General features: G+C 34.7%; 1 protein-coding gene across 1 annotated transcript in view; it reads right to left on the bottom strand.

Moving 5' to 3' along the window:
* The window catches only part of THEMIS (thymocyte selection associated), a 198,688-nt gene that overhangs the window by 134,892 nt on the left and 44,468 nt on the right, over positions 1 to 19,328 (bottom strand). The window contains exon 2 of the mRNA XM_019029818.4: positions 17,701 to 17,859. Coding sequence (XP_018885363.3) covers positions 17,701 to 17,859 — 159 coding nt within the window. The remainder of the gene's footprint in view (positions 1 to 17,700; positions 17,860 to 19,328) is intronic.

Below are 19,328 nucleotides of genomic sequence, written 5' to 3' on the forward strand. Positions count from 1 at the left end.
ATGGTGGGGGAGGCTGCCATATATGGTGTGTTGGGGGTCAGGAAGTATAGGGAAACTCTGCTTGCATTCCAGTGGCAGAACCTCTAAATCCCCAAAATGTAACTGTGTATAATTATAGAAATGTTCTCTACCAACGTTCAGTTAAGATGCAAGAAACAGAAGATCCAATTGCTTAAGGGCAATCTAGTTCCTCTCATGAGAGTCCTTCCCTGCTGGTACTGTTAAGGTAACATCATAAAAAGCTTTTAGAATCGTGCCGGTAAGAAAGACGGATGGTAAGGACAATGAGTGATGAGATAGATTTTAGAAGTTGGAGATAAAACATTAATACCAAGAAAACTTATAGAACAGCACCAGCTGTGGAACAGCCTCCTTTAAAATGATCTTTCTGACAGAATTCTGATCTGATATTACAATGCACATAGATGAGTAACAGAATCATTTTAACCTAGAACTGCAAAAGCTGTTTGTCTTTTGGCTAATATACATGGTAGTAATCCAAAGACCAAGGATGCAGAGAAATAATCTGATCACGAACTAAAAAGCAAGAGAAAAAAAATAGACCAAGAAATAGATCTTAAAATTATTTTAAAAGCCTGAATTTCTTTTGCACGCTGATTAATTCACATTTTCTTGCATAGTTTATACAAAATACCCCTTTTTGTCAAAGAAAAGATGTTGTAAGGTAGACACAGCTGAGTTTACTTTGCTTAAGTGAGCACAGTGGGAAATAGTACCTTAAGAGAAGTTGACCCAGAAAATTTGGGAAAATAGCCCCTGATTCCTTGGATAGTGAATTATCTAAAAGGCGGGAGCTCTATTTAGGGCTGCTCTGAGTCATGTTTTATCATAACATCCAGATGGAAAAACAGTGGCAACTTCTGACTTACATTCCTTGCTTCTTTTAACAAAAGCCCCTAAAAAACAGAAGATGGAAAGCTTATTTAAAGCTAGCAAATGTATATATTTTTTGCATAATAATTTTCCTATCAAGTCCTTTAGAAACTTATATTTTAATCAAATTAAAAATCAGCTACAATAATAAAATAAAGATGAAAGATTGATCATTTCAATAGTAGATGAAAATACAATGAATGACGATTGAATGTAATACATATTTTCTGTTAATGGAGTATATAATTCTCCAAATGAAACAATGGTCGTTGTTAATGTGTTAGAATTAACAATGTTAATGTATCACATATTTGGTACCCAGGCATAAAGGAGCAGATTTTATAAATTTTAGCCATTTAGCCTTAATTAATTTCTTACAGAAACAATTCTATTAATTCAATTTCTGTCATCAGTTATTTTAATACTTTTCTGAATTTTTCACATGTACAATAAAATGATTTTTTTAAGTCTTACGGCTTAAGGGATATAGTCATGTTGGAAGAGAATTCTCCGTGGCATTTCTATACGCCTTGGGAGCTAGAGGTAGCAGGTTTCTTTTCAACTAGTATAAAAATGATAAGAGAATGTCTCCCTCCCCAGAGACATTCTAGGATAGAAAAGTCTTTCTCCTCACCTCAAAGGAATTATTTTACATTCCAAGGTAATAAATATAATTTTTCTTGGAGGGCAACGGTTGGCAGTTTGCCAGCAACCCCTTATATGTTTGGGGTTTGTAAGCTCAGGGTTCCCCAATTATGTGTTCAGCAACCCCCTGTGTCACTTTGGGGGTCTTGGGGGTCAAAGACAACTTCTGAGACATGAAGTTTATCCTGCCTGCTGTGCAACTCGGGCTCACTGTCTCCTTAGTGATGTAATTCATGGAAGGGTGGTATCACCCTAGTAGCTTCCTGGCTACTTAAGAGTTTCCTGACAACTTGATAGATGAAATCCTTTTATCTGGTAGAAATTAATTTAAGTAGGAAGCACGTCCCAAAGCTTGTTTTTAATACATGGTTTAAATCTATGAAACATATGAAAGAAATTTTCTATTTAGTGAATTTAGTGAATTTTCTAACATTCATTTAAAAATTTCTGTTTCCTCTTGTTCTAGGAGTGATATTAGTTCAAATCATTTTAACATTACAATGCTACTGCATATAGTAGAAAAATTCCTTATTATGGCATTAATGTTGATTGACAAAAATATCACCTCTTTTTTTTTTCTATGATTAAGCAAGAAGTGCTTCAGAACACAAATCTGGACCTATACATACTGTTCAGATCTGTTATTTCCAATACTGTACCATTAACGTAGCCATTGTGCTGAGCACTTGAAATGTGGCTACTTGAATTTGGACAGTCTAAATTGAGATGTACTATAAGTGGAAAATATATATCAGATCTTAAAGGGTTAGCATGAAAAGATGTAAAATATTTTGATAATTTTATATCAATAAGTTGTTGAAAGTATAATATCCTAGATACACATTTTAAATAAAACATATTAAAATTAATGTCACCTTTCTTTTTTAATTTTTGAAGAAAGATATCTGTGCTAGGTAGCCTCCAAGATGGTGCCCAGTTATTTCTCCCTCCTGGTAGTCACACCCTTGTTCAGTGCCCTCCCAGATTGCACTAGCATTGATCTGTGTGATCAAAAGAGTATGGTAGAAGTGATGGTATGTCACTTCTGAGATGAGGCCATAGAAGACTGGTTTCAGTCTTGGGCTTGTTTCCACTCTCAGACCACTAAGTCAGTGAGAACCCTATGGAGAGGACCATGTGGTAAAGAACTGAAGCCTCCCAGAACAGCAATGTGAATGAACTTGATAATAGATCTCCAAATCACAGTCAAATCTTCAGAGACTCCATTCCCTGCCTACGGCTTCACTGCAACTCCATGAAAGACCCTGAGGCAGAACTACAGCATCTAAAGCACTCCTGATTCCTCAACCTCATAAATTATGTGAGAAATGTTGTTTTAAGTTGCCAAATTTAGACACAACTTACTATGCAGATATATGTAAGTAGTAAATGTGGATATTGAACATTTAAAATCACATATGAGGTTCATATTATATTTTTATTGGACAGTGCTAGGGCAGACTCAGCGTAACCACTTGCTATGTGATTTGGGGCAAATTACTTGGTGATTCTGTTTTCTCATCTGTAAAGTCTGAATTCAATTAGTAATTTATATATACATAAAAGTGTTTAGAAAAGTTTTATATGTAAAAATATTAAGAACAATGTCTGGTACATCATTGGTATCTTCATTTGAGTGTGTGTTATGGACAGGATAGGGTAAAGGGTAGTAGAGGACGTTCCATCTCAAACATTTCCTTCATGTCTGCTACCTCCCGAAACAAAATTCCTACACAGCAACAAAATTCATAGAGTGTAGTCTAAATATTAAAACAGAAAAATGTCTTTATCTGGCCTTATAATTTTAAGGGTGGTTTTATAGATACAACTACAGTCTTCCTTCACCATATCATTTGGAGAAAATGTGAACTTGCTGTTTGGGAAAAAAAAAATCTATGTTCTTCATAAAAATGGTATTGAAACACTCTCAGGCTATTTCTCATGACTAAGAGAATATGTTTATTATTCATGCTCCATAACACTCTGAAAGAGGGACAAATCTTTCCAGGAGGTAATCCAGAAATTTGGAACTTCACTATAAACCACACATGACATGATTTACCAATCTGTGGAGATAATGTAATCAACTACCGAATAGGATATATTTTTGTTGCTTTTGGCAAGATTGGCATGTTTTCTAGCTCATAAAATGCTTCAGCTAGAAAGAGTGTTTTCTAAAAGCAGTATGTTTTGTTTCATTCATTACTGAAATGATTGCTTATTATTTCTTTTAAAATAATTGAACATTTTTGAGGTGACAAAAGAGACATGTGGAAATAAAATATTAATATAGGATGAAACCAGTGGTGCATATATCTGGAGTTTCGTTCCCCATTCAAATTTTAGTTAAAAAAAAAAAAAAAGGCTCCAGTATATCCCCTGAAAGTGTGCTTGTCAAACTCTGCAAACCTTTACCCTCTTGACTTTTTCTTGAGCTTGCATTTGCTGAAGCTGCATCTACAAAGCTATGTTTATTGGTCAAAGGCTGGGTATCTTTCCTCAGTAGATTTTCTTTATTTACAAAGAAGTAATTCTGGGCACTCTTGCCAAGGTATTGTCATCTTCAATACTTTTAAATTATTGGATAAATTTAAGGACATATGAGTTTACATACTTTAATACAGAAGAGCAGGTCAATTTTTTTCAAAACTCGAAAAATTAACCAAATAATTGGAGCAACCTGGGAAGCATTTATTGAAGAAAAATGGCTGAATCTTGGTAAGAACAGCAAACTTTGTGGCACTTTAACTTGTATTCCCATTCTCTCCTCCCCAACACTCAGGTCCACAGTAACCTTGAAAACTAACAACCTGTAATCACGAAAAAATAAGCAACCTGACAGTCACAGGAGAAAGCAGTAAGAGGTTGAAGTATCTTCAAAGCTCAATCCCAGAGAATTGTTATTATTTGACATATCTGGTGGCTCTCTGGAAGATCACACTTGCATGGTTGTCTCTTTGATCTCATTTTGAACTCATTATTGGGGAAAGGCTTTTCTCAGAGCACTTGCCAAAAATAATAAAAGAAAATTGTTTAACTTTTGTAGCTACCTGCAGTGATGGGAAAAAAATAATAGGCTAACCCAAAAACTTAAAAAGAATAGCTGGGAAATGAGATGTCCATAAAAAAAAATTGAAAAGTTCCAACATATTCCTAAGAATCCAGAAAGTCACATGAGTAATTTTAAACACATGCCCAGGACTGTTTGCATACTCAAGAAAGACCCACAAAAACCCTCACCTCTCAATTCTGGCTAACTGAGGCTCTACCTGAGCCCAAATTCAAGGCTAAGCTAGAATTTTCAATTGCCTGACTGAGTGTTGACAGAATGTTCCCAAATGAACAATAGAGCCCTTCAACACATACTGAAAACATGGTTTCAACTGTGTAAGTAAATCTCTGTTCAGACATCAGTTGTCCACTAAGCTAACTAAGCAGGGACTTCTGTGGCCACACATGATGGAGAATGCAGACTTTACAGATTTAGTTCAGAAAATTCACTAAACAAACAACTACCAATAACAGCAAGCCCTGGGAAAAGGAAACAATTTAATTATACAATTGCCACATTATATCATTTAAAACATCCAGTTTCAAACAAAAATTATGAGAAGGCAAAGGAACAAGAAAGTATGACCTGTACACAGTGGGAGAGGGCAAGCAATCAATAGAAGCTGTTCCTGCAGAGTGAGATTCACCAAGAAAAAAAGAGAGAAGATTTAAATAAGCTCAATTAGAAATGAAATTGGAGATATTACAACCAATACCACATAAATACAAAAGATCATTCAAAACTGCTATGAACACCTTTATGTGCACAAACTAGAAAATCTAGAGGAATTGGATAAATACCTGGAAGCATACAATCCTCCTAGATTAAATCACAAAGAAATGGAAACCCTGAGCAGACCAATAACAAGCAGTGAGATTGAACCAGTAATTTAAAAATTGCTAACCAAAAAAAGCCCAGGGCCAGATAGATTCACAGCTGAATTCTACTAGACATTCAAGAAGAATTACAACCAATCCTACTGAAACTATTCCAAAAAAATAGAGAAACATAGAATCCTCCCTAAACATTCTGTGAAGCCAGTATCACCCTAACACCAAAACCAGGAAAGGCCTTAACAAAAAAAAAGAAAGCTACAGACAAAAATCCCTGAATATAGATGTAAAAATCCTCAACTAAATATTAGCTAACTAAATTCAATAGCAAATCAAAAAGATAATACATCATTATCACGTGAGTTTCATCCCAGGGATTCAGAGATAGTTTAACAAACACAAGTAAATAAATGTGATACATCACATAAACAGAATTACAAACAGAAATCACATAATTGTCTCAATAGATGCGGAAAAGGCATTTGATAAAATTCAGCATCTCTTTATGATAGAAACGCTAAAAAAATTAGGTATAGAAGGGACTTAGCTCAAAGTAATAAAAGCCACATATGACAAACCCACAGCCAACATCATACTGAATGGGGAAAAGTTGAAAGCATTCCCACTGAGAACTGGAATAAGACAAGGATGCCAACTTTCACCACTTCTCTTTAACATAGTACTGGAAGTCCTAGCCAGAGCAATTAGACCAGAGAAAGAAATAAAGGGCATCCAAATTGGAAAAGAGGAAGTCAAACTGTTGCTCTTTGCCAATGATATCATCGTACATCTAGAAAAACCTAAAGACTCATCCAAAAAGCTCCCAGATCTGATAAACAAATTTAGCAAAGTCTCAGGTTACAAAATCAATGTACACAAATCAGTAGCACTGCTTTATATCAACAATGACCAAATTGAGAATCAAGAACCCAATCCCTTCACAATAGCTGCAAAAGAAACCTAAACAAAAACAAAAACCAACCTTATATTTTAACCAAGGAGGTGAAAGAACCTTGTAAGGAAAACTAAAACACACTGCTGAAAGAAATCATCAGTAACACAAACAAATGGAAACACATCCCATGCTCACAGGTGGGAAGAGTCAATATTGTGAAAATGACCACACTGCCCAAAGGAATCTACGGATTCAATGCAATTCCCATCAAAATACCAGCATCATTCTTTACAGAATTAGAAAAAGCAATCCTAAAATTTTTATGGAACCAAAAAGAGCCCACAGAGCCAAAGCAATACTAACCAAAAAGAACAGACCTGGAGGCATCACGTTACTCAATTTCAAATTATTATTATTATTATTATTACTTTATTATACTTTAAGTTTTAGGGTACATGTGCACAATGTGCAGGTTGGTTACATATGTATACATGTGCCATGTTGGTGTGCTGCACCCATTAACTCATCATTTAACATTAGGTATATCTCCTAATGCTATCCCTCTCCCCTCCTCCCACCCCACAACAGGCCCCAGTGTGTGATGTTCCCCTTCCTGTGTCCATGTATTCTCACTGTTCAATTCCCACCTATGAGTGAGAACATGCGGTGTTTGGTTTTTTTGTCCTTGCGATAGTTTGCTGAGAATGATGGTTTCCAGCTTCATCCATGTCCCTACAAAGGACATGAACTCATCATTTTTTATAGCTGCATAGTATTCCATGGTGTATATGTGCCACATTTGCTTAATCCAGTCTACCATTGTTGGACATTTGGGTTGGTTCCAAGTCTTTGCTCTTGTGAATAGTGCTGCAATAAACATACGTGTGCATATGTCTTTATAGCAGCATGATTTATAATCCTTTGGGTATATACCCAGTAATGAGATGGCTGGGTCAAATGGTATTTCTAGTTCTAGATCCCTGAGGAATCGCCACACTGACTTCCACAATGGTTGAACTAGTTTACAGTCCCACCAACAGTGTAAAAGTGTTCCTATTTCTCCACATCCTCTCCAGCACCTGTTGTTTCCTGACTTTTTAATGATCACCATTCTAACTGGTGTGAGATGGTATCTCATTGTGGTTTTGATTTGCATTCCTCTGATGTCCAGTGATGATGAGCATTTTTTCATGTGTCTGTTGGCTGCATACATGTCTTCTTTTGAGAAGTGTCTGTTCATATCCTTTGCCCACTTTTTGATGGGCTTGTTTGTTTTTTTCTTGTAAATTTGTTTGAAATCATCGTAGATTCTGGATAGTAGCCCTTTGTCAGATGAGTAGATTGCAAGAATTTTCTCCCATTCTGTAGGTTGCCTGTTCACTCTGATGGTAGTTTCTTTTGCTGTGCAGAAGCTCTTTAGTTTAATTAGATCCCATTTGTCAATTTTGGCTTTTGTTGCCATTGCTTTTGGTGTTTTAGACATGAAGTCCTTGCCCATGCCTATGTCCTGAATGATATTGCCTAGGTTTTGTTCTAGGGTTTTTATGGTTTTAGGTCTAACATTTAAGTCTTTATTCCATCTTGAATTAATTTTTGTATAAGGTGTAAGGAAGGGATCCAGTTTCAGCTTTCTCCATATGGCTAGCCAGTTTTCCCAGCACCATTTATTAAATAGGGAATCCTTTCCCCATTTCTTGTTTTTGTCAGGTTTGTCAAAGATCAGATAGTTGTAGATATGCGGCATTATTTCTGAGGGCTCTGTTCCGTTCCATTGGTCTATATCACTGTTTTGGTACCAGTCCCATGCTGTTTTGGTTACTGTAGCCTTGTAGTATAGTTTGAAGTCAGGTAGCGTGATGCCTCCAGCTTTGTTCTTTTGGCTTAGGATTGACATGGCAATGCAGGCTCTTTTTTGGTACCATATGAACTTTAAAGTAGATGCCATCCCCATCAAGCTACCAACGACTTTCTTCACAGAATTTCAAATTATACTACAAGGCTATAGTCACCAAAACAACATGGTACTTGTATGAAAATATGCACATAGACCAAGGAAACAGAATACAGAACCCAAAAATAAAGCCACATACTTACAGTCAGGTGATCATCAACAAAGCATACAAAAACATAAATTAGGGAAACAATATAATATTCAATAAATGGTGCTAGAAAAACTGGCAAGCCACATGTACAAGAATGAAACTTGATCCCCATTTCTCATGTTATACAAAAATCAACTCAAGATGGATCAAAGGTTGAAATATAAGACCTGAAACCATAAAGTTCTGGAAGATAACATCAGAAAAATTATTCTGGACATGAGCTTAGGCAAATAATTCATGACTAAGACACCAAAAGCAAATGCCACAAAAATAAATAAATGGGACCTAATTAAACTGAAGAGTTTCCACACAGCAAAAGAAATAAGCAGCAGAGTAAACAGACAACCCACAAAGTGGGAGAAAATACTTACAAACTATGCATCCAACCAAGGACTAGTATCTAGAATCTATAAGGAACTCAAACAAATAAGCAAGAAGAAAACTAATAATCCCACCAACAAGTGGGCAAATGACATGAACAGATATTTCTCAAAAGACTATACACATATGAACAACAAACATGAAAAATGCCCAACATAACTAATAATCAGGGAAATGCAAATTAAAACCACAATGAGATTCCACGTTACTCCTGAAAGAATAGCCATAATAAAAAAGTCAAAAAACAATAGATGATAGATGTTGGCATAAATCTCATGAAAAGGAAACACTTTTAGACTGCTGGTGAAAATATAAATTAGTACAATCACTATGGAAAACAGTATGGAGATTCCTTAAATAACCAAAAGTAGAACAATCTGGCAATTCCATTACTGCATATCTACTCAAAGGAAAAAAAGTCGTTGTATGAAAAAGACACATGCATACACATGTTTATAACAGCACAATTCACAATTGCAAAGATATGGAACTGACCTAACTGTCCATCAACCAACAAATGGATTAAAAATGTAGTATATATACACCATGGAATATTACTCATCCATAAAAAGAAATGAAATAATGTCTTTTGCAGCAACTTGGATGGAGTTGGATGCAATTATTTTAACTGCAATAACTCAGGAATGAAAAACCAAATATCATATGTTCTCACTTACAAGTAGGAGCTAAGCTATGAGGACACAAAGGCATAAGAGTGATAAATGGAATTTGGGGACTTAGCAGGGAAGGTTGGAAGAGGGTGAGGGATTAAAAGACTACATATTGGGTAGAGTGTTCACTGCTTTGTTGGTGGGTGCACTAAAATCTCAGAAATCACCACTAGAGAACTTATCCATGTAATCAAAAACTACTTGTAACCCTGAATCTATGGAAATAATAATAATAACATAACCTGTCTCTAAGAAAGCCCAGATATCAGACTTACTAGAGAAGAAAAACTTAAATTAGCTATTTAAAATATATACAAAGAACTAAAGAAAATCATGTCTACATAACTAGAACAAAAGTATGAGAATAATGTCTTACCAAATAGATAATGTAAATCAAATGTGAAGAAAATGCAATTGAGATTATACATTCAGGGGCAGAGGAAAAAAAGTATAAAGAAAAGAACAAAGTCTCAAAGACCTATGGGTCACCTTAAAGCATAAGAATATAAGAATAATAGGATTCCTAAAAGGAGAGCGGAGAGAGAGAGGTATAGAAAGAATATATTTTTAAAAAATGGCAAAAACTTTCAAAATTTGATGAAAAACAATCTACACATTCAAGAAACTTAATACACTTCAAGTAGACTAAACTCAAAGATTCATGCCTAGACATGTGATGATCAAATGGTTGAAAATCAAAGACAGCCTTGGAATCAACCCAAATGCCCATCAATGATAAACCGAATAAAGAAAATGTGGTACATATACACCACGGAATACTATGCAGCCATAAAAAAAACAAAATCACTTTGCAGGGTCATAGATAGAGCTGAAAGCCATTATCCTTAGCAAACTCACACAGGAACAGAAAATCAAACACCAGATGTTCTCACTTATAAGTGGGAACTGAACAATGAGAACACATGGACACAGAGAGGGGAGCAACACACACTGGGGCCTTTTGGGGGTATAGGGGGAGGGAAAACATCAGGATAAATAGCAAATGCATGTTGGGCTTAATACCTAGGTGATGGGTTGATAGATGCAGCAAACTGCCATGGAACACATTTACCTATGTAACAAACCTGTATGTCCTGCACATGTATACCAGAACTTAAAACAAAATTCAATTAAATTAAAAAAAAGAAAAACAAAAATCAAAGACGAATGAAAAACTTTGAATATAGCAAAATAGAAACCATTCATCACGTACAAGGGATCCTCAATAAGATTAAAAGCTAATTTTTACTCAGAAAATATGGAGGCCAAAAGCAGTGGGATGAGATATCTAGAATGCTGAAAGAAAAAGCCTGTCAACCAAGAATTCTCTATTCAAGAAAACTGTCCTCTAAAAATTAAGGAGAAATTAAGAAATTTCTAGAACAAAAACTGAGGAAGTGTGACACTGTCAAACCTTCCCTACAATAAATATAGTAAAGTGAATCATTCAGGCTGAAATAAAAGGACACAAGACAGAAACTCTATTCCATATGAAGAAATGAAGAGTATTAATAAAGATAACTACAGACGTAAATATAAAAGACAGTTTAAATATATATTCTTGTTTGAAAATCTTTTCTCCTATCTGATTTAAAATTGCATAAATGACAATTACAAATCTATGTTGATGGGCACACCACATCTGTCAATAGAGCAAAAACTTAGAGAACTGCAAAGAGAAATACATGAACCCACTATTGTAACTGGAGACTTCAACACCCCTTTATGGACATGAAAAGATCCAGCAGGCAGAAAAACTAAGGGTATAGTTGAACTCAACAGAAACACCAATGAACTGGATATAATGGACATCTATAGATGACTTCATCCAACCACACCAGATTACACTTTCTTCTCAGGCTCACCTGGATATTCACCAAGATAGACCACATTCTAAGCCATAAAACACACTTATACTTGGAAATTTTAAACAACATACTTCTCAATAAACTGTTGATTACAGACAAAATCTCAAGAGAACTTTTTAAAATGTTTTAAACTCACTGAGAATAAAAATGTAACATCAAAATGTGTGGAATACAGAGAAGGCTGTGCTAAGAGGGAAATCTATAGCGTCAAATGCATATATTAGAAAAGAAAAAATACGTAAAAATCAGTAATCTAAACTTACACCTTAAGAAACTTGAAAAACAAGAGCAAATTACATCCTAAGTAAGCAGAAAAAAATAATAAAAATTAGAGCAGAAATAATACAACTGAAAGCAGCGAACCAACAATGACAATCAACAAAACTTCAAGCTGATTATTTGAAAAGATCGATAAACAGATGTGCCTCTTGCCAGGCTAACTGAGCTATAAGGAGTGTAGACACAAATTTTTAAATCAAAAAGGAAAGGGGGCATCATTACAAATCCAGTGGACATTAAAAAGATAATAAAGGAATACCAGGAGCAACTCTATGCCCCCAAGTTTGATAACATATGAAATAAGCCAACTCCTCAAAAGACACAATCTGCTAAAACTCACACAAGAAGAAATATACAATTTGAATAGGACTATACCTATTAAATAAATTGAATCAATAAATAATAACCTCCCAAAACAAAAAACACCATGCCCATATGGGTTCACTGGTAAATTCTAACAAATATTTAGGGAAGAAATTACACACATTTTTACAATGTCTTCTGGAAACTATTAACAGAGGGAATCGTTCCTAACTCATTCTGTGAGGCCAGTGTTATCCTAATACCCAAACCAGGCAAATATGTTATAAGAAAACTACAGACCGACATCTCTCATTAACAAATGGAAAAACTCTCAATCAAGTAGTATCAAATCAAAGCCAAGGATACATAGAACAAAATATACACCACAATTAAGTGGGTTTTATCCATATTTGTATAAGGATGGCTTAATGTTCAAAAATTAATTAATGTAATTCATCACATCAACAGGCAAAAGAAAAAAAGAATCACATGATCATATCAATACATGCACAAAAATTATTTGACAAAATTCAACATCCATTCATGATTTAAAAAAAAAACCTCTCAGCAAATTAGAAATCAGAGAAAGTTTCCTCAATTTGATAAATAACATCTTTTAAAAAAATCCTATAGTTGACATCATACTTCATGTTGAGAAATTAGAACTTTTCAGCTAAGATCAGGAACAAAGCTAGCATGATGCCTCTTACCACTCCTTTTTAATATTGTACTAGAAGTCCTAACCAATGGAATAAGACAAGAAAAGGAAATAAAAGGGATACTGATTGGGAAGGATAAAATAAAATTGTCTTTGTTCACAGATAAAATGATTGTCTATGTAGAAAATCTGAAAGAATCAAAAACAATCCCTAGAAGTAGTAAGTAATTATAGCTAAGTTACACCTGGAATAAATGATGAAGTATAGCAAGGTTACAAGATATAAGGTTGATACAAAAGTCATTTTCCTATATGCCAGCAATAAAGAAGAAAATTTGAAATTTAAAATACAGTACTGCCGGGCATGATGGCTCATGCCTGTAATCCCAGCACTTTGGGAGGCCAAGGAAGGTGGATCACGAGATCAGGAGTTCGAGATCAGCTTGGCAACATGACGAAACCTCATCTCTGCTAAAAATACAAAAATTAGCTGGTTGTGGTGGCAGGCACCTGTAGTCCCATCTACTCGGGAGGCTGAGACAGGAAAATCGCTTGAACCTGGGAGGTTGAGGTTGCAGTGAGCCAAGATTGCACCACTGCATTCCAGCCTGGGCAACAGAGTGAGGATCTGTCTCAAAAAAAAAAAGCAAAAAAAAAAAAAAAAAAAAAAAAAGCAATACCATTTACATTATCACCCCCCACAAATAAAATACTTAGATATAAATCTAACAAAATATGTACAAGTTCAACCTGAGGAAGACTATATAACATTCTGATGAGAAACATCAAAAACTGAAATAATGAAGAGATATTTTATGTTAATCAATAGAAAGACTCAACATTGTCAAGATGTTAGTTATTCCAAACTAGATCTATAGATTAAATCAAATCTCAATAAAAATCCCAGCAAATTATTTTGTGGATATTAACAGATTCCCCAATTTATATGGAGAGGCAAAATACCCAGAATAGCCAACACCATTTTGAAGGAGAAAAACAAATTTAAAGGACTGGCACTACCTGATGTCAAGACTTACTACTAAGCAACAGTGATCAAGACAGTATGGTATTGGTGAAAGAATAAACAAATAGATCAATGCAACAGAATAGAGAGCCCAGGAATAGTCTCATGCAAATATGGTTAACTGATTCTTGACAAAGGAAAAGGAAATACAATAGAAGTAAAGATACTGTTTTGAACAGATGATGCTGGAATAAGTGGATACTCATATGCAAAGAAGTGAATCCAGGCACATACCTTATGCCCTTCGTAAAAATTAACTCAAAATGAATCACAATCCTAAATGTAAAATGCAGAATTCTTACACAATAACATAGGAGAAAACCTAGACTACCTTGGATTTAGTGCTGACTTTCAGATACAACACCAAAGGCACAATCCATGAAAGAAAGAGTTGATAACCCAGACTTCATTAAAACTAAAAACACCTCTGCTAATGACACTCTCAAAAGAATGAGAAGACAGGCCACGGAATGGGAGAAAATATTTGCAAGAGTCAAATCTGATAAAGACTATTACCCCAAATATGTAAAGAACTCTTAAAACATAACAAGAAAAACAAGAACCCAATTTTTAAAAAAATGAGCAAAAGACTCGAACAGACACCTCACCAAAGAAGATGTACTGATAGCAAACAAGCATATGAAAAGCATATTCTGAATACATGCCATCAGGGCATTGCAAATTAAAACAATTATATACCATAGGCGTCTACTTATAAAATGTCCAAAATCCAAAATATTGACAAAGCCAAATGCTGGTGAGGATGTGGAACAAAAGAAACTCTCATTTATTGTTTTTGGGAATGCAAAATTGTACAGCTACTTTGGAATATAGTTTGGCAGTTTCTTTAAACTAAACATACTCTTACTATACAGTCCAATAATCACACTCCTTGGTATTTACCCAAAGGAGTTGAAAACACAACCTACCTTAAATGTGCTCAGAACACTTACATTAGCCTGCAGTTAGTAAAAGCAAAATTCAAAATTTGATGTATGCTTTCTGTGGAATGCATATTGCTTTTGCATCATTGTAAAGTTGAAAAATTATAATCATGTCATCATACGTCGGGGACTGTCTGTAGTTTGAAAGTAAAAGAATAAAAGATGAGAGACCTTGCAAATATTAACTGAAAGAAAACTGGAATGACTATACTAATACCAGACAAAATAGACTTTAAAACAAAAATTGCTACTAGAGTCAAAGAATATTACATAATGATAAAAGGGTCACTCCGTCAACAAGAGATAACAATTACAAATACATATACCCCTACCATCAGAGCCTGCAAATACATGAAGCAAAAGCTGACAGAATTGAAGGGAAAATAAACAATTCAACAATAGTAGCTGGAAACATCAACACTTCACTTTCAACAATGACTAAAACTAGATAGAAGATACACAAAGAAATAGAAGACTTGAACAATACACATAAACCAACAGACATCTGTAGAACACTTACCCAACAAAAATAGAAAATATATTCTTCTCAAGTGAATACAGAACATTCTCTAGATCATATATTAGTACAAAAAAAACAAGTCTCAATACATTTAAAAGGATTGAGTCATACAAAATATGTCATCTGACTATAATAGAATAAAATTAGAAATCAATAGCAAAAGGAAACTTTGGGAAATTTACAAATGAGGAAGAATGTTTTAAAATACCGTTTGACTTTTTAAGTCAAAAATCTAATTGGGAACTTAAATAGTTTTAAAATAGTATAAATAAAGAGATGCTGCTATTAAAATTTTTGAATAACATTAGTATCCTTGATTTCTATCTTTCTCCTTAGTGCTGATGTAGAAGAATTATCCCTGTATCTGGGATCCCTTTCATCATTATCTAGGAGTTCTCTTTGAAGAAAGAAACTATACCCTGACCAGTGCCAATCACTTTACCTTTCCATTTTCACTCTGTTCTTTACAATAAAACTGTTTTATAAACATCATTTTCAAATTGTCAGTTAATAGATGCAAGATTATCATGCCAATTGGAAGTTCAAAAGAATATTCTAAATAGCAACTCCCCAAATTAAACTGTTAGCCAAAAACTAAGTGTTTTCACTATTCTAATAAGAAAAATTCCTTCTACCAAAAGATTCTAGTCATTTTAACTTACTAAATATTTATTATGTGCATCTTTTTCTAAATACCGTGGGGATTATTGTAATAAATAAGATTCAGATTCTGCCCTCAGCAACCTTGTGATCTATTAGACAGATGGTGGTAGTCAGACAAGTACACAAATAGCCTCAATTACATGCAAAATGTGATAAATGCAATGATTAAGGCACGAAAAACTATAGTGATTTAAAAAGGGAATTGTTACATCTAATTAGAGTACTTAAGAGAGGCATCTTATAAAGTAATGGTTCTCAACACTGGCTGCTCACTAGTATCACACTGGGAGCTTTAAGAAACCTTGATGACCAGACTTTGCCACAGAGCAAACAAATCAGAATATCTCATGGAAGTGGCCTGAACATCAGAATTTTTTAAAGCTCCCTAGGTGATTCTAATGTGCAGCCAAATTTGAGAATCATTGTTATAAAAGATGAGTAAGAAAGAAATAGAATTGAACAATGTGTAAAGTTTCATTTGAAAGGGGACTGGATACTAGAGCACTTGAAAAAATCCTCACTTCAATATAGCTAATATATTTTCATCCTTCCAACCTCAGCCCAATTAAAACATTCCCTAAAAAGCTTTTCCTGACTCCTCCAATGACAGTAATAATATCTTAATAATGGTAACAAAAGCTGACACTTTTTTATGCACCTTTCTATATGCCATGTACCATTCTAAACACTAAATATATTTCAGTACGTAGCCCTCCCAATAACACTAGGAGATAGATAGTATTATTATTCCCATTTTACATGAAAGGAGGGTAAATAACTTGTCAAAGTTATTCAGCTAAGAAGTGGCAGAGTTGGGATTCAAGTACAATGGCTGCAGAATCCCTGTTCTGAAACACAACCAACTATAGTCTGATATTCCTTTTCAAGCCCCACAAAGAACACAAGTATACTTCCATCAAACCATGAAACAGATCATATTGTAAAGATTTATGAGATTTTTCTCTTCCACTAGTTATTCATTCGTTCATTCAGTTAACAATTCATGAGCACACACTCTGTGCCAGAAATTGTGCTTGGTATCAGAAATACAAAGTCACATGTTCATATTTTATGTCAAGGAGTTTTAGTCTACAGCAGAGGTCAGTAAACTACAGTAGATGAGTCAAATCCTGCTTGTCACCGGTTTTTGTAAATAAAGTTTTATTAAGCCATAGCCATGCTCATTGGTTTATGTATTATCCAGAGCTGCTTTCGTGCTACCACATAAATAGCATAGTGAAATAGGTGTGACAGAGACCCTCTGGTCACAAAGCCTAAACGATTTACTATTTGGCTCTTTATAGAAAAAGTCTGCCAACCCCTAGTGTAAAAAATATGGCAAATGAGAAAGTCATCAATGACTATCCAGTGAGGTGTATGTTATGAGGCCCAACATACTATGGGAACATAAAAGAGAAATCTAGATTAGGTTAGAGGGTCAGCAAAAGTCTTCTAGATGGCATGATATTTGAGCTAGTTTTGGAGGGCTGAGTAGAGTCAATTAGATAAAAAAGACCAGGCCGACTTTTCGGTAATATTAGACAGGCAAGGTCAATGGTGATCCAAGGAGCTAGAGTAATGACAGTAGGAATAGCAAAGAGGGTAGATAGGCTTAAATGATGTTACTTAGTTCTACAGAATTTATGAAAATATATCTTTGATTTCTTGGTTCTCATTATTTAGCACAACTAGTGGTGTGTATATAGTTGGAACTCACTAAATGTTTGTTAACCAAAAAGATTAATTCCTAAGTACAAGATAAACATCTTTCACTTTAAAAAAGGAGAAAGTAGTTGCTTTCCATTCGTTCTTAAAATGATCAAACTATAACAATTCCGGATTTCCCCCCCGCCCCCCATTATCCTAGAGTGAAAAACAGACCATTTTTTTCTTGTTTCTGGTTGTGTATATATACATATTATTAACAATATAGTTGTACAAATGATAAGTGGTTGCAATGTGCTGTACCTGGAAAATTCATAGGCAGTTCAAATGGCTGTAGAGACTCACAACCTTCAATCTGCTCACAAATTTCAGCTATGATCTTCTTAACTTTGAGACCAGTAATTTTAATCACTTCTCCTGTTGAAAAACAGCATTCATTTCCAAACATTTCATAAATAGAGCCTAAAAGGAAAGAAAAGTTAAAACAGCTTTTTAAAAAGAAAACAGTGAAGAACAAAGTAGACTCAAAAGCTTAATATAAAGTGTTTTAATTCAGTTCCTCTCTTAGCTACCTGCTAAACAGGAATTTAATCAAGCTTGGCAAAATGTACAGCATAGACCAGAAAAATATTAGATTTTCACTTTATCCACTGGGCCAAATATAAATAAATCTCATTTTCGTTATTTTTGTAAATTGAATTTATGATTTCCTCAGCACCCTCAGCTCATCTTACCATGGTCAAACTACAAACGTATCTTCCACTACTGAGATTTATGATCTGTTTTTGCTGGGTCACAAAATTAAGCTCATATGACTCAAAAATGATCTAAATAACAACTGCAAACAAGGTTGTCATACAATTGGAGATGAAAAAGAGGGTCTGCACACCAGGGCTTCACATTAAGAGGGTCATATTTATTTATTAGATCTGGTTCTCTTCATTAGCATGAAAGTAAAACTTTTTGCCCATTTTTATCTCTTGGTTTTTGACAAGCTAGAAACCATTCTGAATATCTTTGTGGCGATAGGGGGCAGACCAACCCAGATAAACTGAAAAGCTTCATTTTAGTCAGGATTTCAGTCTTCTTGTTGACAAACCTTTTATCATAGATGCTACAGCTAAGTTTTCATTCACTTATTTTCCTTTAATATTCCCTGACGGAAGGACAGTGAGGAGGAAAATAACCACAAGATGAACAACAGCCAAGAGCAGAGGCAAAAATTCTGGATAATCTACCCCCAGTGAAAAGGAAACAACCCAAAAACTATATCTCTGGCATATTATTGCTTTACAATTCAACACTAACTTAAGGCAAGTATAAATAAACATTATAGAGCTGTGAGCTTTTATATATATCAATTTTTCCTGACTTCCAAGATGATTTACATTGTCTTTGCCATACTACATGTGAAGTATATGAGCACAGCATTTTAGGTTTGCTTGTTTGTTTTCTGAATTTTTCTGTGTAGAACCACCTCCTCATAGAATTGTTCCTGATATGTAGCATGCACCTAGAACATTTTTATGGTATTGATGGTTGCCAGAAAAGTTAGTAAGCCTGGCATCCAATCTAGCTCTAAACAACAACTCTGAGGTCATATCAGAGTCCCAATAGGTAACAGGGCACACTCAAATTAGAATAATTTCAGGAAGTTTATCATAGGGGCCATCTTTAAAAAGAGGCACAGCCAGTTCTAGGTAACCAAAGAAAATAAATGTCCCGACCTCACTCTTCTCCATGGGCATCCCATTAGCTAAATTCTGCCAGAAGCCAGAGGACAAGCGAGCTACTAATGTCCCCACAGAAGTCAGCTTCCCACGCAGAGTGGGTATGAAAATCCAGCACACCCACATTACTGTCCATATCTGAGCAAGAAGCATTTTTGCAGACAAGAAGAATACGTCTAAAAAATACATATTAAGGATAGT

This window comes from Gorilla gorilla, chromosome 5 (genome assembly GCF_029281585.2).
Source record: "Gorilla gorilla gorilla isolate KB3781 chromosome 5, NHGRI_mGorGor1-v2.1_pri, whole genome shotgun sequence".
NCBI classification, from domain to species: Eukaryota; Metazoa; Chordata; class Mammalia; order Primates; family Hominidae; genus Gorilla; species Gorilla gorilla.